Source organism: Triturus cristatus, chromosome 7 (genome assembly GCF_964204655.1).
Source record: "Triturus cristatus chromosome 7, aTriCri1.1, whole genome shotgun sequence".
Taxonomy (NCBI): domain Eukaryota; kingdom Metazoa; phylum Chordata; class Amphibia; order Caudata; family Salamandridae; genus Triturus; species Triturus cristatus.
In genome coordinates this window covers 488,495,611-488,522,751 of record NC_140590.1, presented here as the reverse complement: position 1 = coordinate 488,522,751, position 27,141 = coordinate 488,495,611, and the positions used below count along the sequence as shown (strand labels likewise).

The following is a 27,141-nucleotide window of genomic DNA, read 5'->3' as shown; positions in this document are numbered from 1 at the left end:
ATTAATCATGGCCTTTACGGGCCCGCCTTGAACCCGGCGTTTGAGATGGACAAGATGCTCCTCCCCGGTGGCGACTACAATCGAGCGCTCTACTCTGCCGCGCCTGACTCCCGTCTGACGGGACCGACGCGTGTCATGGTGCGTGTCTGGCACGCGGCTAATGCAGCCATGGGGTGGAAGGACCGTTTGACCCGAGCGTCACCGCTGTACGCGTCTGAGAGGTTGGGCTCCCTGTGGACGTCGAAGGGCTTCGAGAAGTGGGACACGATCGGAATCAGCACGGTGGGAGATCTCTGGACGAGGGGGGGATTCAAGACTTTTGCGGCGCTGCAGACGGAGTTTCAGCTGCAGGGCAGTGAGTACTTTCGGTACCTACAAGTCCGCCATGCGCTGGGCTCCGTCTTCCCGGAGGTCGCGTCCATTCCGGAGTCTTCCCCCCTGGAGGACAGAGTGCTGGATGGCCATGTCCCAGACAGCACGATCTACCTCGTATATAAAAAACTGATCAACGACAGATCGTGCCTGCTGACTAGTCTCCGCGAGGCCTGGGTCGCCGACGGGCTAGAGCTGGACGACGAGGATTGGATTTCCGCGGTGGCCTCTCCAAAAGAGGTGGCCATCCCGGCTCGCCTTCGTTTCGTCCAGCTTAAGATCCTTCACCGGGTTTACGTGACGGGGCCAAGGCTTCTACGTATGGGCTTTGCTGGTGACGGAATGTGTAAGCGTGGCTGTGGTGCGTTGGCAACTTTCATGCATATACTGTGGGAGTGCCCAAAGGTGGAGCGATTCTGGCGTGGTGTGCATGAGGTCCTGCGTGTGGTTACGCGTGTCGCGCTGTTGCCTGAAGCGAGAAGATGCCTGCTGAATGTGTGGGAACCAAATGACTATTCGGTCCCGCAGACGCGGTGGGTGACTCTGGGATACATGATAGCTAAGCGTGATATTGCTCAATTGTGGGGATCCCAGAGGCCCCCTGCGGGGTTGGCTTGGAAAGAACATATGGATTGGTGTATGTTTCGTGAAAAGGTGGTGTATGTGGCGAGGGGTAAGCCTGGGGCGTGGGTGAAAATCTGGGGCCCCTGGAACGCTTACCGCGGGGGTATTTGTGAGCCGCCACTGCTACCGGCTGCCTCGCCTGCTCCGTCTCCCTAGATGGCCCCCCTCCCTCGGCCGTGGGCACGCGGTCCCCCAGTCCCTGATATACTCCCATTCCCCTCGTCAGAGTTCTGCTGCTGGTTTGGATCCCCCACTTATGGAGCACATGCTGTCACTTGGATCGCGGGTTGCCTTGCGGGTGTGGTTTTTCGTGTTGTTTTGTTTTGAGAAAAGGGAACCGTACTGTGGGCATGGAGCTATGTGGCCTGCAACATTGCTATCTCCTGTTTCGCTACTCTGCACTGCCAAGAGACTCTTACTGTATGTATGCAATATGCTTTTGTCACTCTAGCGGCCGGCCGGGTGGTTGTAGGCCCATACCTGTAAATTTTTACAGACTGCAATAAACGGTTTCAAAAAAAAAAAAAAAAAAAAAAAAAAAAAACCTTGTTTCTACTTCTGTTTTGTTAATTTATTTTCAAACTCTCGTGTGCTTACACCCACAACATTTTCCTAGTTTACACAGATTTCCCTCCCACATTTATTTTCAATGCACTTTATTTTTTTAAGATTTTTTCTTTATCCGTGACACTTGCCTATCTCAGAGTAACCTCCAAACAAGAGTAAATATTTATTATCATTGGTAATTTATTTTAAAATGTTTCTATTTTACAAAAAAATCTATTCAAATTTCTTTCTTTTTCATTAAAAACGAATACATTAAATGTGTGATAGCCCTACATTTTTACACTCATGCATTCCATTTATACAAATTCATACAAAGAATATCCCTCTTCACATCAGTTAGAGTTGCACACTTTTCTCGGAATTCAAAACCAATTGATGCTTTGTTAGAAATACAATAATGTAATATTATCTTTATCATATACACATTATCAAAGCATTATCAACAATGTCAGCCATCATATTTTGTCCTCATTTAGTTTAGGAATACTTTAGCGATTTAAAACATAGAAAGGAACATGGCTATTTATAATGTACACATAATTCCAGGTTTATCAAATATATTTTGAAGATAAAAGTTGAAAAAGATAAAAGGACATGATAATGACTGTAAAGAGGGACATACATTTGTTTTTGCTGGTAAATTTGATGGCCTAGCCTCAGTAGGAGGAAAAATGCAGCTAGAACAGATGATGGTGTTTATAACTTCTTAAAAATATATATTTTTCTTTTATATGCTGAATAGGTTTTTGGTTAGTAGAGTCAAAAAATGCGAATCTACCGTGTTTTCAGTCTCTACATAATGTCTCGTCAACTAAGTAGAATTCCATTTACACGTGATAGTACTCTGGTGTTCAGCGATGCATACCCTCAACTTCCTGGTCATCATCCCTACATACCAAAGGCTGCAAGGGCATATAATCATGTAGATGAGTTTGTCACTGTTACAGTTGGTATGCTGTTGAAACTCCCTTGGAGTACTGAGTCCTAGTTCAAGATGTTTGATGTGCTTTGTATATGTGCAAACAGGATCCACATGGAAAGTGGCCCCTGACAGAGGGTGGAGTCCATATGTCTCTTGATTAGATGTCAAAGGAGAAAGAGGTCTCATGTGCACCAGCTGGTCTGTCTGGCTACGTCTGAAGGCAAAAAGAGGTTGTTGACAAGTCAAGTTACCTTTGTTCAGTCTGTGCCAATTCTTGCGCACCACACGTTTAATAGTGGTAGAGTGACTGCCGAAAGTACTAATGCAAACTAGTCTGTCTGTGGTGGTTTTTGGTCTAGTTTCCAACAAGACAGCACAGTTGTTAATCCTGGCACGTTTGGCACAGTACTCATGAAACGCTTGGGGTAATCTCTATGTATCAGTTGTGCGGAGAGAACTTGTGCGTGCTCATTGTATTTGGACACTTGTGAACAATTGCACATAACGCGAAGGAACTGTCCCACTGGCAAGTTATCTCTTAATGCGCTGGGATGAAAGCTATTGTAGGAAAGTAATGAGTTTCGGTCCATGGGTTTCATGTGCAACCCTGTCTCCAGGGTGCCCTCTTAGGGATATATCAGGAGATCCAAAAAGGGTAACTTCTCCTTACTGTAAACATAGGTGAATTTCTGAAATTTGTATCTCACTCCTCATCCTGCTCACTGAGCAGTGAGATATTCGATCTGTACAAGGGCTCGTTGCTCCCATTAAAATCCCCCACCAGTAGCAAGGTACATTTAAACACAATGCAATCTAACAAACTCTCCACAAGGTGTAATGTGGAAGGTTCTTTATTCATCGGGACACTACTGAAGGTAGTTATTATCATAATATGAGAGCCCAAAGATGGAGTTATGAGTAGCCCTAGTATATCAGGTGAAGGGATGTCTAACTGTTTGATTTTATATCTTAACAACATCTTATCCAGATCAAAAGACCACCAGAGGGTCTCCCTCCCCCTGAGGGTAAGGCTTCAATACTGCTTGTTAAGTATCCATAGGACCTAATGTTCACATTTTCTGGAATGTGCAGATTTGATAGCCATCGACAAACTCCCCCCGCCGTCGCCACTACATTTACCACAGTCCTTTGGGGCAACTTGCTGGTGTGACGAGCAGTGTGCGACCAACTTTTGCATAATTTATTACGGCTCCCTTGAGCCAACGGGCTGACGAGCCTTGGATCTGCACCTGCGCGCCATGAGAGGTACTTGACCTGTTTTAATTACATTTTGGCAGTCCACACGGCACCCCTTTACACTGACCTGCTCCCTGCTGACGAGAGGCAACTACCTCGAAACACGTGTCCAGGGATGGCTAACGCAACACATACTGTTCTTTTTACACATCGTGGCATAGGCGTACCCGCCGTCGCCACTACATTTACCACAGTCCTTTGGGGCAACTTGCTGGTGTGACGAGCAGTGTGCGACCAACTTTTGCATAAATGACAAACTCCCCCCGATTTGGGTCATTTAACATGGAATTTAATCCTGCCAAATTCCAGGTTAGGAGATGCAGAAGGGAGGTGGCCTTAGGGAAAGTGATAGTGCACTCATGAGAAATGCGATGTCGCCTACCTACGCCAGGGCTGTTTCTTGATCCCCATAAGGCACAATTATAATTGACTGTGGACCCATCCCTCATAATATTGGTAGTAAAGTTGACTTTTATTTAACATCAGTGTACATTATTCGGTCAAAAATTCATTTTTAACATATTAATACGTAAAGGGTACAATTTCTTCTGTGCCTCAAGCTTTTATCTACATCGTTTGATGACGGCCTACCATATAGCCAAGTGCTTTGAGTGAAGATTGATGTTTCTAATGAAGAGACGTATAATACTTGACAAGAACAGAGTATAATTCAGTCATTAAAGTGGAGAGAGAGAGAGAAAAACTGCCAAGTTTATGTAACAATGAAACTTTGAAAGACTAGCGTAGAATTACATTCTGTTGCCTGTTCAGATAGTGAGCAACATTTCCATTTAGACAAAGTGAAAACAACTTTCTCATTGCAGACAAAAGACCAACTGACATCCTTTCTTCAACCACCATAACAGAAACATTTTTCTCACTTACAAGTAGAGAATTGTAACCATAGGATAAAGGAAGATGTAGCAGTGCCTTCACACTCTAGAATATAATTCTCCTGTGAAACATATATTTTTGTATGTAGAGTCATGTGTACATGTGAACTGGACTAATTGACACAGAGACCTTGCAAAGCCAATGCTTATTGCCTTGTACATAAATCATATAATATGAACAATGACTAACATTCAATAAGCAAGTTTATTAGTTGTGCCAAATATGTTTGTTTACTGGTATGTAGCTAACTAAAGCCCTAACACCTGGGGTGATCATGAAATGCATTTATTTTGTTATGCTCTAATGTGAGTTAGTACATTTCATCTTAGATTTCTTTTTAATCGTTTTCATTGTATAGAACATTCAATTTAGCAATTAGTTGACCTATTAATTTAGGGAATTATACATTTGAATTCATTTTTACATATTTTCATAAATTCTATTTTACAATTTCAAGTTATATATGATTGGGGATTTAGATTAAATCCTGCATAACTGATGCTGGGAAGTCTTCCTCATGACGTAATTATCTATTCTTTGGTCTCTAATCCCTATATTCCAGAGATGTACTTTAGTATAGTGTAAACATAGAGAGGACGGTGAAATAGAGAACCGTAGGTGGACTAGAGGCAATTGTTAGAGGTTTAGAATGTTGAAGTTTTCTTTTACTATTACTTTGAAGTCTTTATCCTCTCACTATTCTCTATTTACTATTTTGGCAACGTTTGTCAAATATTAAGTCACAATATTTGATAAACTAATGGCAAAGGCATGCTTATGATTTGTGTTCCACGAAAGTTTTAATCTTGTGGAAGGGAGAAGAGAATGAAGTCGTAATTTCCTACCCTCACACAATTGTAGCTAGGATACAGTAAGTGTTTAAAATATTGTAGATCAAGATTCTCTGCACGGTTATTGTCAAATAGTGGGTTTCCCCACTCGAACAACTTGCCTAACCACCTTTTACATTTCATAACTTACAGTGGATGTTCAGGCTCACAAGGAGTGGGTCCAATGATGTAGCAGACCACGCGTCGTGGGTGAGGGCTCAACCTTCCATAATTAAAAGTCATTTACACCTGAAATTCACATTACACACTCAAAAGAGGGCACCATTTTTTTAAGGTGCTGGTATAGATAGCAATATCACTAGTTTCAGATAAAGGTGCAACAAATATAATAGAGGAAAAATGATTTCAGGAAAGAGGGTGCAAGAGCGTATGCCAAGACTTATGCGGCATAGACCACAACGGTATCCACAGGCTGGTCTTTTGGTGGTACGAAGGAACGGATAATGAAAACCTCTAATCGCGGCCTTAAGACCACTCTCAACTGACAAATGTTGCAATCAAATGTCTGACACAACAGGACCATTTTAAATAAGTTTTTCACTGCCTTCCTTCATTGAGCATTCTATGAATTATGGTATAGTTGTCATTGTTTTTTTCTCCCAGCTTGGAAGTTGTGACTCTATAAACAGAATATACTTACTGTACAGGACTTAATCACTGATAGGGATAAGGAGAAACTTTGACAAGATTGAGACACAACAATTTGCCACACTAAAAAGACCTCCTGCTGCAACAAAGCCCACCATCAGTGGCGGGAAGCTACCAATACTCACATATATCGCAGCTCAGACTCCCGCCTCACGAGCACCTCGCGGATTCGTTCGATTTTGAATAGCTCATCTTCAATATCATCCACTGTTGTTGTGGAGTCTGCCATGGATACGATATCTGCGTCTGAAACCAAAACATACAGAACAGAAACATGGTAACATTAGAAGCAAGCAGGAGCATCATAGGTCCATGTAGGCATCAGAATGGGATCATGCAGCAATCCACAGGTGTACCCCAGCACGACAGGATCTGATGGCTACCCCAGGGCACACTGGGAAAAAAGTTCTTGAAGAAGCAGTACAATCTTAATAAAAGTGGTGACAAACATCCTCTAGTTTTATAATAACCCCGGATAGCAGCATGCACTCAACTGTGCTACAAGGTGGGCACTCAGTAGCGTAGGACTGGCCCCCATAGGTTGTAGAGCTCAAAGTGGGTTGATCCGGTTCCGGGTGCACTGTGGAGCCTACCACTGTGGCTAGGGGTGGATGCAGTTCGCTGGCTCGAGACCTAGTACAGTGGGAGGGGATCTCTGTGGGCTGCAGCAGTCTCCTCTTGGCTAAGGAGCACTCCAATTTCTAGCTGGTTCTTGTCTCCGCTGCGCTCTCAATCCTCAGAGTCATGTAGAAAGTAAATCTTATTTCTTTTGCCTTCCAGGATCAAGTTTCTTGACTAGTTTCCTAATAATTATATGGTTGACAAATGTACACAACCTTGCTTAAGTAGGTATTGATTTGTGCCGTTGTGCCCAGCACTTTGGTGACTGCACTCTAAAATAAAATGAAATGAATGTAAGGCTGAGAGCCTGGGAGGGGCTGTAGGCGCCAACAGACAGACCCGAGGCGGCGCGGACGTGCTCAGGACCTCAGGTAGGATGGAGGATTTTTTTAAATTTATTTTAACACCCCCCCCCGCGCGATACCCCCCACACCCCCGAGCCGCAACTGGAGGAGTTACAGAGATAGCAAGATTTAAGTGCACTCCAGATTTAACGGATAGTTTCCAGGACAAAAGCGAATACTGAGGAGTGTGACATTTAAAGCAAAAATACAACTGCAGATGGACTTGAAAATAGAAACGTAGGAATCGCTTACAAAACGTATTCATCTAGGTATTTTAGTAATTACTGCATACTCCCTGGCCCCAGTATTGCTGTAATAATTGTGTAATGCATTTTTGAGTGTCATGCTGTGTCGGCACTCCATATAAATATATGTATTAATTTAATAAAGATTTCTAACGCGCTAGGTGCAGCCGTTTAGTGACTTTATAGCGCCTACATACGCCGTTAAAGGCAGTATATTCGGTATTCTCGAGGTGCATGATAGATGGCCGCTGAGCCAAGGCCGAGCCCTTGCTCGGACTCACCGTGAGGTTTTTTGGCACCACAACAAGGAAGACGTGCACCTCTGTTTATCCCAACAAGTCCGACCGGGCTCACTGCCACAGTGTGATTGTAATCAAGGCGAATGGCCTGCTCCTCTTTTATGAACGTTTCACGTTATATTATTAGGTTTTTCAAACCATCCTCACACATGCGGGCGGTTGGCACGTCATGTGCCACACACCTGCATGCCAGGACCGGCGTGTATATGTGCGTTTGTTAAAAGGGCGCCTGCCCGGGGACCTTTTGAAATGGAGATGGTTCTGCTACAACATGTCCCCTTAAACAAAGCATCCTTGGCGCTGCCTTTGTGTTGACCTAACGGGCCCCTATAGTGGACACGGGTCCCGCACTAATGTCTAAATGCGTGGCTCTGTACATGGCGCCGTGCGGCGTAGTATCATTTCACCACGTGCAGCACCCATGTTGAAACAATTACTCGCCATACGCGATCCCAGTGCAGAATCCCTGTTGAAATATTGAGTCTCCACATGTGGGCCCGTGCAGCATCCGTGTTGAAATATTGAGTCACCACATGTGAGCTCCTCTTCCTGTTGAAATAATGAGTCGCCACTCGCGGGCCCAGTGTAAAATCCGTGTTGAAATAATGAGTCGCCACATGCTGCTTGCGGCAAAGCCCGTGTTGAAATAATGAGTCCCCATGTGCTGTCCAGTGTAAAATCCGTGTGGAAACTGCACAGTGTGAATTAGTTGCACTGGTTGCGGGTGCGCACACTATCTATTTCTGCCACCATAGCACACAATCCGAGGGAGCACTGTTAAAAGTTTGAGTGCCATGTTGTGAGGGGCCCTCTTAGTGGTTCCCCAGTCGTCTCTCCGTGCATCTTCCATCATCCCTACACGCATGTTTTAATTGTATTTCATGTATAAACATGGTACAATTATAATATTTTTCGGAAGGAACAGGTTACTTGTTGACTAATTAGATTGTGTATGTGATGGTTTTGGTTAAAGAATCAATAGATGATGAAGAGGAAAACAAACAGCAATAACGAACATTATTGGTCCATTTTATGTTATATATTTAGGAGATAGTTATCAGACCTCGCCAATCTGACGTGAAAATTAGTTTTGTGAGCTGGTGCCAATAAATAGTAACAATTGTCTGACTTCTTATGACACGCCATTATTCTGGAAACTTTGCATTGAGATTTTAGCTTGCCTGTGCTGTTCCAAGCAAAGACCAACCATCAGTAGATATAATTTGCGCATGTAGATCAACAAATAAAGAAATATGTGAGGTACTCAGGCTTGTTATCTCAAAGTCTGATATGAAGTTCTGTGGTTATACTGAATAAGTAGCTACCTGCGTCATTATACGAAATCTCTTTATTGTTGCCATAACCGCACTTTCACAATAGCTTTATTAGCCTTCTTGGTATCTCAAATATCCTCGACAATGCACCATTTGCACACTATTTTTACCCAAAAAAATTGGGGGGGGAGTTCTACCTTATGACGGTCGGGCTTGCATGCTGAGCGAGCACACCAACAGCCACTCATCCCAAACCTTTATGCCCCACTAATTTCAAATGTCACCAGCCGCCCCTGGTAATTAGTAGTAACAGACACTAGAAAGTGATGACAAACGCAAAGAAAAGCGATGGAAAGCAATAACAAGCAATAACAAGTTCTCCTCCTCTGCCGAGCGATGCGCGTTTTAATGCTCCTGAAGGCGTCCGACAAAGCTGCTGCTCTATAAATGAGAGGCCTTAAGGTGTTTCCAGTAGGGTGACTGTGGCACTGACAGGTTCCATCTTCCTGCATCTGGCTGGTGAGCCTCGCGGGCATGACTGAGCCTGACTGACGCTTCATCCCTGCCCACCGCCTCACTGTCCGATAACTGTCCAGCGAGAACCCGTGGTCTATTCCTGAGTACAATGTCAAGAATAATGCATTTCATCTATGCCGTTCACGAATCACGTCTCCTCTGCAGTGTGAGTTGTCCTTAAATGACCCGGCATTTCACCATGCATGTCATGCTGCCGCACATGCAGCAATTCAAAAAATATGCAGAAACCGCCCCGGTGGTAAAAACTGCATGATTCCAGTAGTCCTGTCAGTAGACCAGCCTCTCCTGTCCAGTTTAGCTTTGTGAAGGGCTCCCTCTCTATTGACCAGTTAGTGTTTGACACAAAATCCGCCAATGAAAGTGGTCTTGGCTTGAAGTGCTAAAGTGAACGAGAACTGTTGCATGATCATGCTCTGACATCAAGCATCCCATCCCGAAAATACACCGACGGGCTGGCCGCAGACCATTTGCAATGAGAGTCTAAATTTGCAGGTTTGCAGGTCTTTCACCTGGAAGGCAGGTGACACATGTTATGGGTGACTGGACAGGTCTGACTGTAAAAAAAGAAACATTAACATGTAAAACGCAGCAGTGACCATATAGCCATGGACGAAGGGTGCTAGTCTGTTCAGCTCTATATTTGCTGAATCAACCAGACCGATAGGCTCATGAATTAAGCTCTCGTTGCTGCATCTGAACATCACCCGAGATCATTAATCCAGATTCCAGGCAGGGCAATCTGAGCTCTTCATCCATCTGAGATCAGTAAAATGAACAGGGGTAAAGTGACTAGTAGTGTCACCTGTTAAAAACAGTCAAAAGAACTGCCATAAAACTGCAGTGTCACCATTATTACCAACGAATGGCTGATGGTGGGGTTTGGGGCAGTCTACCAGTACAAAGTAAAAGGTCCACCACTACGAAAAGCCTAGTTTAATGGTTGTGAGGGACGAAGGACCTGAGAACGACGTCCCCCGTCTCATCGAACAGCTGGCAGGGAAGCCTGGCCGAGCTGAGCTACAAGAAACCAGCAGCACAGCGCACTGAGCATTTCATGGGCACTTACGGTAAATAGAGGAATCACTCTATATAACTGTACCGACAGGGGGCCTGTCTTCTGGGATATTGGATGAACCCGAGGCGGCGCGTGAGTGTAGAGAAGTTGAGCGGAGGAAGGTAAGTTTTCTTTATATTAATTACCGTCCCCTTACTGTAGTCTGTTACCAGGCAATGTCAGGCCTAGACAGGCTTTAATAAGTTAAACCTATTGAGTGCAGTGCAGTGCAGCGAAGGGTGAGTGATGTCTGTGTGAGTGCAGGTTGGGCAGACTGCCTGTGTGACTCCAGGGTGAGTGATGTGGTGTGGATGGGTGAATGCAGGCTTAGTGATGTGTCAGGGAAGGGTGAGTAATGGGTCTATGAGTGGAGGGTGAGTAGTGTGCCTATGTGAATGCAGGAAGAGCGATGTACCTGTGCAAGTGCAAAGAGACTTGTCTGGCTACTCCCAGAGATGTCTTCGCCAAGCCACTTCTTTCTCAAATTTGCTTGAGATGCACCATTTGCCCACTGGGTGGTTCGGGCTCGCTCCCTACGCTCGCTCGCCACAGTGCAGTATTTACGCCTCACCACTTTCAAATGTCACCGGCCACTGGCAGTGCTGGCATAAGAACATGCACCTCTTCACAAGGGGTGTAGCTTCGGAGGAGGGTGGAGTGGTGTGTGGGTGACACCCCCTAAATAAATGCATTCTTGGCCTGAGAGTTGGGTCTGGGGGTCATGAGTCTGCTCTCCGATGGATTTACTTTTTTCGTCATCCTCGTTTGACTAAAAGGTCTTAACTTGTTATTTTGTTAATCAGGAACTTAGACAGGGGCCCATCTAATGCAGATCAGTATTGAACCTGTTCCTCATGGGAACAGTATATCCCACACCTTGGTCATCCCTCCAGCCTTTGGCATACTGTTCTATAAAATGTACGATTCACATCCCGAATCACACTGACTAAGCTATGCCGCTGCCCTTACCTCGCTATGATACAGACAGAGCTAGAAGCTGCACACCAGTGAATAGAGGATGTGGGGAGAGGATGTGGCCTAATGGCCAGAGCTGCCAACTGGGGAACTGAGTTTGAGTCTCGTGGTAGACTCAACATCCTGTGATTCTGGGTAAATCACATAAATCTCCTGCGACTAAAAAACACAAATAATTGTGTCCTTGTGTAACGTTTCCCAGTGCTCATGTAAAGCGCTCCTATACCTTCGGGTTGATTTAGCGCTATATAAAAGTTTTAAACTGCAATAAAAAAATGGAATGTACCTTGAAGTATATATGGTGTGCGTGAGGGAGAACTAGGGACAGTGTTCTTTCTTCAACATTCACTCCCACCTACCATAGCTCTGTTCTCTTTTGCCCTGCTCCTGCTGTGATCTCTGTGGGGGCCTTTCGGTGCTCACCGGCCACGTCATGCTGATTACTTCAGAGCAGTGACCGACCTGGAAACACATTTCCCCACCCCCTCACCTGAATCACTTATGCCACACCCGAGCTACATTCCACTGGCTCACAATTTGAAAGTGTGACCCTAGTGGAGAGGAAGAAGGCAGGCTGATGGGAAAAAGAGAAACTACGAGAAGGAAACGAGAGCCTAAAGTCGCAGGCGGCCTTGAATGAATAAAAACATTAAACGCAGTTTGCTAATTAGCTCGGTGCGCCCCTCTGAAGCTAGACGCCCACCTGGGCCTTGGCCCAGCTCGCCCATGCCAAAAGCCGGCCCTGTTCAATACTCATTTGTTTTTGCAAATCTGAATGGTTGGCATATCGGCGGCGGCCAGTGAGTCAACCCAGCATATGGCCTATGCCGGGCAGGGTGGGATCCGGGCAGTAAATTGAGCAATGCTACTAGGTGTAGTGTCCTCCAGCGGGGTAGCGGTGCAGTCTACCCGCGCCCGGAGGCTTCACGTAGTGCTAGCGCCTGTCGTCACGCGCTAGCTATAAATAAAGGGGCGTGGCCCAGCTCAGGCAGTCCGGACCACGCGGCATACTAAATGAGCCATGTCCAGTATTCTTTGCAGCCGCAGCACTAATTAATGCAAGCGCGCGGCCCCCATCACACTGGCGACGAGGCGGTAACGAGCCCGAGTGCCTCGATTGGTGTGCTTTGTCCCCAGGAGTGGTTAAGAGCTTTTGATCTAGGCCATATAACCACAGGGGAGCTGCTTACTCTGCAGAGGCCTGCTGTGTGCTCCTGGCAGGTCTGCTACTTTCAGTGCGGACCCATCTGCCCCTGAGAGTACCTGGGGAGAAAAGGAATTTTCCTGCACACCCTGCTGGAGCCCAAGCTTGTGTGTGCCCCAACTCCCAAGGAAGGAGGACATCGCAGTGAGGCCAGCAACCACAGGCTACAGAGGGAGGACCCGACTGCGCCTTCGTCCCCCTCAGCCAGGCGGCTACTACTAAGCCCAGGAGGTATGCAGCGCACGTGCCGCGAGGAGTGACTGCGACTGCACTAAGATGGCGTCAATCCCGGCCATAGAGCCCTTTGTAGTAGATGGCACCCCCTCATTCCTCGCCCCGCGATGGAGGGACTGGACTGACCGTCTTCAAATTTACTTCAGGGGCGGGCATAGCCCGGGACAGGCGGAGAGCCCTACTCCTCCATCTGGGAGGCAAAGACATCCACCGTATTTACAAAACCCTGGTGGAGGCCACACCCAAAACGTATATGACGCTGCTCAACGCCCTAAACGCGCACTTTGAGCCGATGGCGAACAGGGACTATGAAAGATTCATCTTTCACCAGGCCAAACAAGAAGCAGAGGAGTCGTTAGACGCGTTCCACGGGTGTTTGAAGGAGCTGGCCAGCACGTGCGGATTTCGAGATGAACAGGAAGAAATCGGAGGTCAGATAATACAAGGGTGCTTCTCGTCCAAACTCAGAGTGAACATCCTTCAGGTGGATGGCAAGTCTCAAGCGGATATCCTCACCCTGGGCCGGTCAAAAGAGCTGTCGCAAGCCAGAGCATCCCACATGGAGGCGGTCCTCCACCGACCCATCAAGACGGAACAAGTCAACGCAGTGGAAAAGGCAACCGTGGTGAGGCCCAAAGCGCGCCAAAACTCAGGGAGAAGACCGCAAGACAAGAAAAAGGAATGCGGCTACTGCTAAGGCACGCCCCATCGCATGAAAGACTGCCCAGCGAGAGGGAAGAAGTGCAGTGCTTGCGGGTGGATGAACCACTTCGCGGCGATATACCGGTCTATGAAATCACGGAAAGAAGCAGCACAGGCAGTGGCTGAAGCACACGACAGTGAGGACATGGACGATGATGCGGGAGACTACCCGGTCCACTATGTATTCGCAGTAGACCAACCACGACGGAAGAGACGACGACTTCCAAGGTGCAGAATCAAGATCCACCACCAGGATGTGAGAGCCACCATAGACACAGGGGCCTCGATCGAACTAATGGCTGCCAACGTGTACAATCAACCATGTCCACGCCCACCGTTGCGTGAAGCAATGATCAGGGTGTTTGCGTACGGACAGAAGACACCCATCCCGCTCCAGGGATGTCTCAAGACTGAACTGAGACACCGGGACCTCAAGATCCCCACCACAGTGTACGTGGCCAAGGAAGGAAGTGGAATGCTGATAAGCGGGCAATCAGCAGAGGAGCTGAAGCTAATCTCATTCGCCATGGCGGTACAGGAGGAGGAACTGGAGGCCATCATGGAGGAGTTCGAAAACGTCTTTAAAGGCATTGGATGCCTGAAAGGGAAAGAAGTCTCTCTCCACATCGACCCGTCAGTCCAACCAGTTGCGCTGAGGCACAGGCATATCGCATTCCACCTGCGGAAGAAGGTCGAAGAAGAGCTAGAGGCACTGGAGAAACAAGGGATTATCGAGAAGGTCAGTGGACCCACCCCATGGGTGTCCCCGATCGTAGTGGCATGGAAACCGAAACAGCCAGGGCAGGTCCGCATCTGCGTTGACATGCACCATGCAAACGCCGCGGTGAAAAGGGAACGTCACCTAACCCCCACCATCGACATCTTGGGACAACTGAACGGCGCAAAATGGTTTTCAAAGATGGACCTACGGTCCGGCTATCACCAACTGCCACTACACCCGGACTCTCGATACATCACCACCTTCTCTACGCACGTCGGTCTCCGGAGATACCGACGCCTCAACTTCGGGATCTCGAGTGCCGCGGAGGTGTTCCAAAACACCATCCGTGAAGTCCTCAGCGGGCTCCCGGGGGTCTTGAATGTAAGCGAAGACCTACTAATATATGCATCGTCGATGGAAGATCTCCACCGTAGACTTCGAAGGGTTCTCCAGAGGATCAAAGAATCCGGACTGACCCTACACAAAGAAAAGTGCCAGTTCTTAATGAACAAGCTTCTTTGGCTACACGTACTCCAGCAAAGGAGTGGCCCCGGACCCCAACAAGGTGCGGGACGTCCAGGAAGCCCCAGCACCCTCCAACATCTCGGAAATAAGAAACTTCCTAGGGATGGTGAACTTCTGCGGGCGGTTTGTCCTGGATTTATCCAACCTCACAAAGCCCCTCAGGGAATTGACGAAATCCACTACCACGTGGCAATGGGGCACCGAACAGGAACAAGCCTTCAAAGATACCAAAGCAGCCATGTCGGCAGACATGACACTGTCATACTTCGACCCGGCCCGATCCACCAACATCGCTGTTGACGCCAGCCCATACGGGCTAGGAGCCGTGCTCACGCAATTACAAGGAAATGGAGAGTGGGCCCTGATCGCATATGCGAGCCGCTCCCTGATGGACACGGACCAGAGATACTCGCAAATAGAACGAGAAGCGATCGCCATCCACTGGGCCTGTCGGCACTTCCACGTCTACGTGTACGGCCATCCATTCACAGTGTCCACCGACCATAAACCCCTCATCCCCCTGTTTCAAGGGTCAGCATCCAAGCCTCCCCCGAGGATTGAAAAATTGATCCTTCAGCTGCAGGGGTATGACTATCGAGTCGAATACAAGCCAGGCTCATCCAATCCGACGGACTACCTGTCGCGACATCCTAGGGCCGCCAACAAAGCGGAAGAAGAGGATGCCGAAGACACTGAAGAATATGTCTGGCTCGTATCGGAAAGATCCCGACCACTCCCCATGAGTCTTGAAACCATTGTAGGTGCCACCCGGACTGATGAATGCCTGCAGCTGGCCATAAGAGCAGTCCAATCAAATGACTGGCGCCCCATTCAGTCCACCATGACTAGAAGGACGCCACAAGCAAAGGCCGTCCTGGAGTCCATTGTGCGGGTCAAGGATGAACTTTCGGTAGACAGCAGCGGTTGTCTACTCAGATGCCCGCGACTGGTGATCCCATCAAGCCTTGCTCAACAAGCCGTAGACCTCGCACACAGGTGACACCAAGGCATGGTAAAAACAAAGAGTCGGCTGAAGGCAAAGGTGTGGTTCCCGGGGATGGACCCACTGGTTGAACAAACAGTCAGAACGTGCTCATGGGGCCAGACATCAGGCCAACCAGATCGCCCTCACCCCGTCATCACTGAAGAAAACCCCCAACGGCCATGGGAGTGCGTGAGTGTTGACTTCGGACACCTCCCAGAGGGACGCTATGCCCTGGTGATAATCGATGACTACACGAAATACCCCGAAGTCGAGATTGTAGGAAGCCAGACAGCCACGGAAGTGATTACAAAACTTGAGAAAACCATTGCGACCCATGGTATATTCGAAGTGGTGAAGACAGACAACGGCCCACCTTTCCATGGAAAAGAATTTGCAGACTATCTCAAGGCTTGGGGAATTCAACACCGGAATGTGAGCCCACGCTGGCCCCAAGCAAACGGGGAAGTAGAGAGGTTCATGCGCACTCTCAACAAAGTAATTCACATCGCGCATGCAGACGAATCACCACTTGAGAGAGCCATATACAGTTTTCTGAGGGAATACCGTCTGACGCCCCATCTCACGACTGAGGCAGCTCCGGGGCCGGCAAGCATGAGCCGAGTAGTGCAAGACACCATCCTGCATCACCCGAGCTGGACCCAGTCTCAGATTGACGCCGGAAAGGTCCTAGCCAACAGGACCAGTTCCAATGACCAAGCCAGCGCCGACCGACGAGCCAGAATGTCGGACATTCAAGTAAGGGACAGAGTCTACGTCAAGGACAGGTACCCCGGGAGCAAGTTCCGGCTTCCGTTCGAACATCAGCCATGGACAGTTATCCGCCGAACCGGCACAATGATAACAGCCAGAAGAGAAACCGAGGAAATCACACGCAACATCTCTTTCTTTAAAAAAGTACACGCCAGAACTCCGGACCAGCTGCTATCGGATAACCTGGACGCCAGACCACGTCAACAGTCAGGGGAGGAAGGAACGGATGGTGACCAAGGAACGATCCCCACTGAAGATTTGGACCGATCTGACCATAGCACCCCTTCACTGTTTGGAATGCCAGACGGAGCACTGCCAAGTTCCCCTGTAAGATCTCCTGAGGGTGAAGTCTCGCAGGAAATGACCCCGTCATTGCCATCCTCATGGGGAGAACACTCTAGATATGGCCTGAGAAGCAATCCAGCTCCATCCTCCCGCATAGCAGGGTTCATGGTGTGATGAACCAAGGACTAGAATCCTAGTGACTGGTAACTGATCTACGTATTCAATGTTTGTTTGTTGTTTAATAAAGGTTGGAAGGAATGTAGTGTCCTCCGGCAGGGTAGCGTGCAGTCTACCCGCGCCCGGAGGCTTCACGTAGTGCTAGCGCGTGTCGTCACGCGCTAGCTATAACTAAAGGGGCGTGGCCCGGCTCAGGCAGTCCGGACCACGCGGCAAACTAAATGAGCCATGTCCAGTATTCTTTGCGGCCGCAGCGCTAATTAATGTACGCGCGTTGCCCCCATCACACTAGGCAACGGCAGTCTGCAGTCTAGGCTTGATGTTTGGTCTCCTATATATATGTGGCAATTCAAGTTTCAACAAAATACTGTTAGCATAGAGCTAGGGTTGGCTGCACATTTAAATATATTACATGTCGTGGGGTCACGTGGCAGTTGTGCACCCACCGGAATTCCATACGTTTACCCTTTCGTGAAAGTCTTTGCCAACCCACCCAGTGACAACGAGGGAGCACTCGGACCTCCTCCACATTGCGCATATCATTACCCCATTGAGTTCGCTCACTGATTACTATTATTCCCTAGCAATTGAGCATTTCCCTCTGGCGAGAGCGCATTGCTCTGACAGATACAGGCAGGCAGGGCCGGCACCTCCCCTTGAGTCCTTCCATCCCAGCTCCGCGGCGCCAGATGCGCGGCGCCCTGACCCACTTCACACTCCGCTACCTGCATTACCATCAGAGCCGGCTGACTTACTTATGCAGTGCCTTCACACACATGCAATATGTATGACGGCTCGGCGGCCGCTACAGGAGGGGCTCGGCTGCCATGAAATGTGCAAACCCTGTGCCGAAGACACCCATCTTTTACATAGGAGGAGCAGAGGGGCGTGGCCAGGCGGGGATTGAACAAAAACAGCAGGAAAGATGATGTATTTTGTGCAGATGGCAGCACGAGGGAGATCTGAATTTTAGCACAGAAACGAGTTCCCTGAGAGAAAGAGTTGACCACGTGATGAGACGATAAGCCCTCTTCTGCTGAAAATGTTGCAAAGAGGGCACCAAAGAGTCCATGTAATTAGGAAATGCCCATGGTTGCCAGGCAGGTATCAGGGGCGCAGCTTGCGCAGTAAGATAGTTTCAGATTTCCCAACAATCACGCTGGGTAAAATACATTAAATGAGAAATAGATAATGCATCTATGTTTAAAACCGATGCTGACTATTTTTAATCCAGTCGCTTCTATGTCCAGCACCTAGACACTAACGGGTAATTGTTTGCGCCAATAAATTATTATAACATAACATACACATGTAGCATGGGAAGTTACGCGATCTTGTACTAGACATCACAATGGCTGAGTTCTAGGAGTGCCTTATAGTAAGTAACCCACTCTCGCCATTTCACTTTTTAACTGTGCCATGTTTAAGAAACGGTTGTTTATGGCGTTTACCTATTTATTTATTTTTTCATCTTTTATATAGCGCGAACTCGACCGGAAGGTATTGGAGCGCTGTACATGAGCACCGTATTTACATTACATATTCAGGCACGGGGAGATTAAGTGATTTGCCCAGAATCACAGGATGTGGACGCGACCTCGAGGATCGAACCCTGGTTTCTTGCACCAACGTCTGCAGTTTAAGCCGACGGACCACATCCTCTCCCCTATATTGAACCTTTAACTATTTTGACTCGCCGCAGTGTTTTTATCTGTACGCATGTGTTTAAAGCTTGTGCACTTGGCACTAGTGAGACAGTTTTGTTACCTAAGTAGAGTAGTGTCATCCAGTGACGTAGCTAGACCTGCGGCCGTCCGCTGCGGTCCCTGCGTCGGGGAAAGCCGCAGCTACCAAAACTCGTGCAGCCCAGGACGGACCGCCTCCCTACCCGCTTTGCTAGGCCACTGGTGTCCTCACGCTGTGAACGTATCTTGCCTTTGTACGTCACTTCCGATCATCTGATTTTAGAAGAGTACATCGACGCTCCAACAGAACTGTCTAAAAAGTCACAAACTTCGTGACTTGCCATTGGATATTCTGATGAGGTAATAAATTAATGTCCATGGAACACAAGCAGGGGCCCTTGGGGACTGTTTGGAACAAGAGCTGTATTCACTATACTCTGGGCAAGTGTTTGAAAATCTTCCATGCTGCTGTAGCCTAACAGCGTACTGACGTTATTTATTATTTGAACTGAGCACTTTGTTAGTTGTATCTGACACTTTTACAAGGTTTCTACAAAGACTTTGTAATTAGCCTAAGTTGCTTTTCTGCTTTTTTTGCTTCTACACTTGTGAACGGTGCTAATTTACTGTTTGAATCCATGTTGATGCATTAGAAAGAGAATGTTATTATTTTCACATTGTGTGGCTTATGTTTATAAGCTAACACAATAAAATAAATACAATTAAAATGGAAGCAGGACTACATTGGTCTTGTGACTGCAAACCACACACCCACCACCAAAGCATCTTCTGCTGCCTTTCCAGCACCAATGGGGAAGTGGTGGTAAGGCAGTGATGGCTGGGTCCTATAACTCTCTACGGTTCTAGTGCTTAATTTGAGCCAGTGGTTGCTGGTGGAGGGAACCAGCACTTATTTTTGTGGACCAGCACTTATTTTTTCGTATCAGATATTTACTAAGTGCAAGAGAGGGAAAAGGACACAGATCGGAAAGACAGAGGAAGAAAAAGAAGGCAAAACCGTCACAAAGAAAAAGCAGCAACCTGCAAAATCAAGAAAAAAGTGGTACGAGTGTTTGATAGTGGATTAAAGATTACTGGAACACAATTGTTTAATTGCATCGGCCACCAGTATAAGAGCAGAGCTTCGGGCTCTTTCTTTCACAAATTAAGTACTACACGACCCCTTCTATGTTGAATCCTGTCTGGAAAAGCAGTGCCATGAAGGCTGAGGAGAACAGGTCCTAGGTCATCCTGGACCTCATGCCCTGCTGAAAGTGTCACTTACTGCCACTTTATAGCTGAGGTACACACCTTTACGTAAAAAAGTGTATTTTCGAGTGTGTCACTTCTAGCACATTAGACTATATCATTGCACTGAGTAGCCTTTCTTAGAATTGGGGAACCACATCATTTCTGTAAAGACAGTTTTATTAATCACTGAAGAGGCAAGCCAGTCGCCCTATTCCTGACATACAAGCCATTTTAATAGATGGAACAACATTATGGTCTATTAACCCCTACACAACAGAGATAGTTGTATAGTGTGATTCTGAACTGAATTATTTTAGGGCAATCATGTAAAAGGAGGCACAGGGAAGAAAAGTAATTGCCTAGGGTCACACTGATCAAGTTTAGAAGCCAGGATTGAAACCAGGTTTCCTGATTAGACATTTTTCAATTTCAATCCTGTATGGTTATCAAATTATTTCCCCCTTCTGCCCTGATGGAATTTTCATTAGTGACCAAAGAGGCAAGTTAGTTGTCTTTTACCTCCTATACATGGCCATTAATATTGCTATGAATAAAGCAACATTATTGTCTATTGAGTTATAAAGGAGAGTTGCCTATGTACAATGGACATCCTGAACTGAATTATTTCAAGGTGTTCTCAATGTGATGATCACAGAAAAGGAGGCAGAGAAGAAAGTTAATTGCCCGGGGTCACACAGTTTGGTCAAGCTGGAAAAATGTGACTTGAACAGGGTAGGGGGGAAGGCCTGTGCAGCCAGTGTATTTTGCCCTGAGTCTAACAAACACTTCAGACTGGCCAGGACATGTTAGGCAACTACACTCAAAGTATCCTTTATATGATAAGAAGATGGGGCAACAGCATTGGAAAAACATTTTCTCATAGAACAGGTACATCTTGGTCCAAAACAGTGCAAGCATCTCAACTTCAGAGGACAAGTACACCTAGGGTAGCATAAGCACACGCCTTTTCCATCACAGGACAGGCTCAAACCAGACAACAGTGGTGCAAGCTTTACTTCATCACAGACCAGGACTGAATCGCAGTAGCAAAGCAAGCTTCCCTCTCTCTCAGAAGGCAATACGTGCCATCTTTCATTTCCCACAGAACAGAAATGTCATCTCTCAGAACATGTAGGGTTAAACCATGAGTGACATAGAGGTTACACAGAGAGATCCACGGAGTGGGAGCTTAAGTCACAAAAATGAATTATAGGTGGATGAGTGAGCAAATAGGCTCATTTTAAGGTTTCGGCTCTAGACGGCGCTCATGCACTGTCTCACACCCAGAAGTGCTGTATCTATATCGTGGGTTACAGTCCGCCCAGTGGCTTCCCATTTGCTGGCACCATCGTTGCTCCATTGTGCATTCTCCCCATTTGTGAAGGGCATGCATACGTCACGCCTTTTCCGTGTTTAGCCCTGCCTGAGCGATGTGCCCAATTACCGTTAGACATCGATTGCAGAGGATAATTGTAGGGCATTGTTTTGGGACTATTTTTTTATTTTTATTGGTTCCCCTGCCAGTTTAACCATTTCGTTCCTTCTTCAAATGGCATGTGTTGACTACCTCATTTCGCCATGCATCCTCCCAAATGGAATATGTTGGTAACTCTGCCCGTCCTGAACCTCCGACTGCAAGTCCTCGGGTCAAGGTACTGCAGCACACTAAGGGGCGGATTTACAGGCCCCTTGCGCCACTTTTGCATCACTTTTAACATGGGAAAAGTGACGCAAAAGTGGCGCAAGGGGCTTGTAAATCTGCCCCTGAGTATATCTCTTTAAAAACAAAAAAAAAATCAATTTTGTATAGCGTGAACACTGCACGAATGTATTAGAGCACTTTACTTGAGCGCCAGTTAATTTACACAAGGACATCTTCCTTTTTGTAGGAACAGGGAGATTAAGTGATTTGCCCAAGATCACAGGATGTTGTGCTGACTCCGAAACTCAAACCCTGTTTCTCAGCACCATAGTTGGCATCGCGGATTCGTCTTTGAAAACCACGCAGAAAGAATGAGCGCCAGCTCTGTGGACCAGTTGAGAGATGATGACTTAGATGGAGCTGAGCAGAGTGTGTTTATGTGCAGAAAAAGTAAGAGCCACGTAGAAATTACAAAATAAAGTTACCAGTTTCCAGATACTAATAGATTCTGATGCGCAGTGCTCGCGTGATGTTTCCTTATAAGGATTTTCACTAGACACAACCTGACTACATTTCTTTTCTCCTCCATCTGCCTTTTACTATCCAGTGGTCTGCAGTCCCAAGGATATCTGTGATGGTTATAACCGGAAAGCTAACATGATATTCTGTGTTCCTCATAACACAATTCCAATGTTGCTTTTTTAGGTCTCGCCTGGCGAAAAGCAGCGCATGCGCTGCTCTCGTCAGAGAGATTCCGCCAAAGCCTTACATGCACGCGCAGGGATGGACAAAGATGGCTGCTCTCACCATTTGTCCAAACCTAACAGCATGCACGTGCATGTAAGGACAGTGGACAGTCCGCCGTCATCTTGATAAACACGCGTGCTTTCACTTTAAACACGGAGTGCTTAAAGTGAAAGTACGCCGCCATGCGCGCGCGGGTGCACTGCGCGCCAGCCCGGCCGACCTCCCTTAGATGTATTTTGCATGTGACGTCACTATGTCTTTTACATCCGGCAGTGGCACTAATGTTCCAGCGCTGAATTTCCTGCTTCTTTTGTTAATACTGGAACAGACCTCTTTGCTATAGCCCCGTCACCTGCATCATTTATTTCTGTCTCGGTAAAAAAACAAACTTTCTGCATGTTCTCTTTTATACCTTCTGTTCTCCCTTTGGCTCGCCTGCACTTGCCCCCTCTATTCCTACCTGCTTGGTATCGGCTCTGTTTTTATTCCGGGTCGCAGACTTCCTCATTGCTGCTGACCTGGCACTAGATGTCGCATGATTGCCATCTTCCGGCTGCAGCCTAATCCCTTTCTTGCTTTGTACCTGTACTCTCTGTATCAGCACGGTTGTTCTGCGAGAAGGCGAGCTGCGGGAAGCTCTCACTAACGTCTTCTAAACATCCACACAGGCAAAAAACCCTAATCCTCCCATTCTGTTAATCCAAAGCAGAAGCGCTAACCCAGGTGTCTGTCACACAGGGCGTCATGTCCCTTGTGGTCTGAAGTACAGAATCCAATTGAGGTCTTAACCACATTTGGTCGTATTACCGGAGGTCTTAGTTCTGCAGTCGTTTCAATTTTTGCCCAGAAGGGGTTCACAGGCTTCCGGTAGAGCATTCTTAGGCAGCTCTATCTTATTATGAATGCACATTTATTTGCTTTTATTATTCATGAAGCTCGTATATGACGTGTCTTGGAGGTGATAATGAAGCACAAACAAGCATGAATTAGACAACAATAGCTGCCCTCTGAAAACAAAAGCCTGTTTGTTTATCACACTTTATACCACCCTTTTGAGGCTTTCAAAAGATACAAATATCAGGCTGTATTATTTGCCCAATTTAATCACTAAAGAGGGTCACGCGTGATAACCAGATCACCGTCGACATCAGCAGCGAGCGTTTCACTAAAAGAGCAATCATGACATTTTACCAACAAAACACGAGGCGCATTCTTAGGCGGCTCTGTCTTATTATGAATGCACATATATTTGCTTTTGTTATTCATGAAGCTCGTATATGACGTGTCTTGGAGGTGATAATGAAGCACAAACAAGCATGAATTATGGACCAGAAATAAACATATGTTTTCGCCTAAATAAGTGAGAATTGTGTTACTGTCAGGAAAATCTTTGAGAATTTATTCCAGCACCTGTTCCCAGCTGCATATATATTTACATTGAGAGGAACTTTTAATTGGCTTCGTCCAAATATCAATCTGGAGGTCAGGAAGGCAGCGGGTACGCTGGAGATGAGACGTTATGCCCTAAATCATTCACAGATGAGCCTTGGGTGAAAAAAATAAGGGGAGAAAGACAATAGCTGCGTGCAAAACTGAACACCTCATAAGGTAAAAACATTGGAAAGTTCCATATGTCAACTGCATTTCTTCTTCCCTTTGTATGTTAAAAGCACCAGAGAGCTGCTGCTGTGTGCAAGGCAGCTACCATCTTCAAGCTAAGGGAAACATTAAAACAAACTTAATCAGCAGATGCAAATGGGAAGAGATCCATTTCTGACTCGTTGGGGCTGATTAGGAATTTCACGGTACTTATTTAGGGCGTGGGGGCAAATCTGCAGGTGAAATTTAAATTACCGTGCAGTAACATCGCACCAGTACCATGACATTATGTATTGGAATGGGGAATTTGTCTGTGGAGCTGGACTTCCTGGTTGTAAAGCCACACAGAATTGCCAGTTTTAAGGGTTTTAAGGCATACATTCACACCTGCTCTGAGAAAAATTGGTGCCTGGTAAAATCAGATCAGACGCTGGAATGCCCCACGAATCATTATCAGGTGGATTAGAATTCTAAATTCCATGGGACTTGACGCATGCATTTACCACCTGATCAATGTGTGTGGGAGCGTCTGTGTGGGGTGTGGATGGAGGGAGAGGCTGTGGGGATTAGGAAGGAAAGGGGCATAGAAGGTGGGGCAGGGGGTAGAATTGAATGCGTCCCCACCAGAAATAAAAAAAACAAATCGGGTGACGAGGCTTGACTTCTTGCAGCCAAAGTCTCCTACGTTTTTACTAAGTAGAATTACTGCCTGTAAAATGGGGTCCGGTGTTCCAACAACTAGGAATACCAGGTGCTTTAATGCTGATCCACTCATGATCCTACAGTAATTCCTCTCTGCCTGACTCATAACCATGGCCCTTTTCTGAAAGAGACAAACAACCAGAGTAGGCAACAAGGGCTGAGAGTTGAAGGTGTGGCGTAACGGCCAGAGACGCCTACTTTGGAGCTGGCAGTCTGCGTAGACTCAACAGCCTGTGATTCTGAGCAAATCACGTAACCACCCTGTGCCTAGGAACAGCGCTTAGGGCCGTCTTACTTCTCAGTCCTCTGCCTCTCTCCTCTCTTTTCAGTCCCCCCGTTTCTTGCCCTTTCTGTTTCCCTGCTACTTTCTCTCATACCCAGATTTTGTCCCTTTTCTCTGTCTTTTGCTCCCCTCTTCTCTCTAATGCCATCACACTACGCACATAACTAATATCATTACAATTGTTTTTTTAGGGGGGGTGTAAACTTGCATATACCACCAACGTACACACCAGCAAAACACACTACACACCTACATCCCACCAACACACATCATATCACAACTCACCACTATATTCCACACCATGCCACTTTCTCTACTACTCTCTACTCACTCTCTACTCACTCTCTACTCACTCTCTACTCACTCTCTACTACTCACTCTCTACTACTCACTCTACTATCTACTACTCTCTACTCTCTACTCACTCTCTATTACTCTCTCTCTACTACTCTCTACTAAGCCTGGGCAGTGAACTACGCTCCGCTCACGGAGTTTGCGAAGTTTCGGTAACTTCACGATTCGCGTAGAGCGCGAAGTTGCCGAATACTACGCAATCTACAGCGTAGCATAGTTGTTTTGCTTCCTCGCGCGCTCAATATGCGTTCTCGCGCGCGCGATAACGTCTTACCGTGATTCTGCGTTCGCCGACTCAATTTTCTTTCCGTTCGCATGCGCTAAGAGATTTGTAATATGGCCGCCCGATCCTGCGAGAGTGTGCGAACACGTCATTCGGACGCGTGAGCTGACTTCCGGTGGCTGTCTTGGTAAGATCGCGATCCCGAACATGCAAAAACTACAATCTGGCAAAGAATATCTCTCGAGCATCATAAAACCTTCTCAAAAATGATCATTTTGCTCAGAAAACTCCTCAGATTGTGATTTGGCTGTAGTTTAGAGCATGGAATCACATTTATTTTTTAATTTTTTTTTTTAAAAGAGGAAGTAAGTTCCACAGAGACTCCAACTTCCTGTTCCTGTCCTTTGTATTCACTTTTTTGTTATTATTGTGGTGGGTGGCCTGACCATGTGGGTGACGGCAATTTTGTGAATCCAGGCATTGTGATTTTGCCATAGGCCTGCATTGTCTGTCTTGTATTCCTGACCTTTTCTTGTTTTTGTGAGTGGCCTGGCCATGTGGTGGCGGCCATTTTGTGGGACCAGCCAGTGTGCTTTTTCCATAGGCCTCCAAGCTTGTGGCCTAGTCTGCCAGTAGGTCCAGGGGTACTACTCATCAATCATCACAGGTGCATGGAAGTTAAACAACTGTTTTTGTGTTGTCTGTTGAATTTCAACATCATGTATGGCATAGATGGCTTTGGATTGAATTCCAAAATGTGGGTTTTACTTTTTTACTGGGGTATATTTCACTTTTTGGGTGTGGTAAATAAATACCTTTTTATGTGTATGTGTTTGTTGTTGTTTCTCCCTGATGCTGCATCCAACCCATGTGATGCACACATTTTTATTTAGGGCAAACAGGCTACACTACATTTATGTTTTTGTTCTTTGCTATTCTTATTCTTCCTGAGTGTACACAGTACAGTAGTACACCAGGAGCCCTGGTCTTGTTGTCAAAGTCTCATAAATGGCTACACTGTTGTTGTTCACTGACTTAATAACATTTAATAATTGTGACCACATACCACACACTAAGAAGTTATATATTATATTAGTTTGATTGTACTATCTTTTGATTGATGTTCTTCTGGCTTCTTTGATTTTAGGTGCACAAAGACTGAGGAGGAGGTGTGTCATCATCGCCCGTTGTGGTGCCAGACCGACGTCCTGCTGCTGTACACGACGTGACGTGTGAGTGACCTGACCAGCCATCTCTACAACTTGTGCAAATGAGTGCTGTTGACATCTGAAGAAGATGCTCCCAAAGAAAGCAGGTAGCAGGTCCTCCAGTACCAAGAAAGTTGCAATTGAGAAGAAGGAACAGAAGAAGAAGGAAGTGTCACTTAAGTCTGGTGTGCCGCCCAAAACCATTTTTGGGACACCAAAAATGACGCCTGCAGCAGCGGTGTCCGGGGGCCAAGCTGGGGGCAGCACCTCCGCATCAGTGGGCCCAACCCACCAACCCAGGCCCAAGCAGATGAGTATGGAAGAGGTAGCCAGCCCAATGGTGGAAAGCAGTGATGCTG

At 46.8% G+C, this 27,141-nt stretch overlaps 1 protein-coding gene across 1 annotated transcript in view; it reads right to left on the bottom strand.

The window, feature by feature from the left end:
- Positions 1 to 27,141, bottom strand: part of LOC146809966 (bMERB domain-containing protein 1-like) — a 329,341-nt gene that overhangs the window by 200,086 nt on the left and 102,114 nt on the right. Inside the window, exon 2 of the mRNA XM_085616839.1 lies at positions 6,261 to 6,381. Coding sequence (XP_085472965.1) covers positions 6,261 to 6,381 — 121 coding nt within the window. The remainder of the gene's footprint in view (positions 1 to 6,260; positions 6,382 to 27,141) is intronic.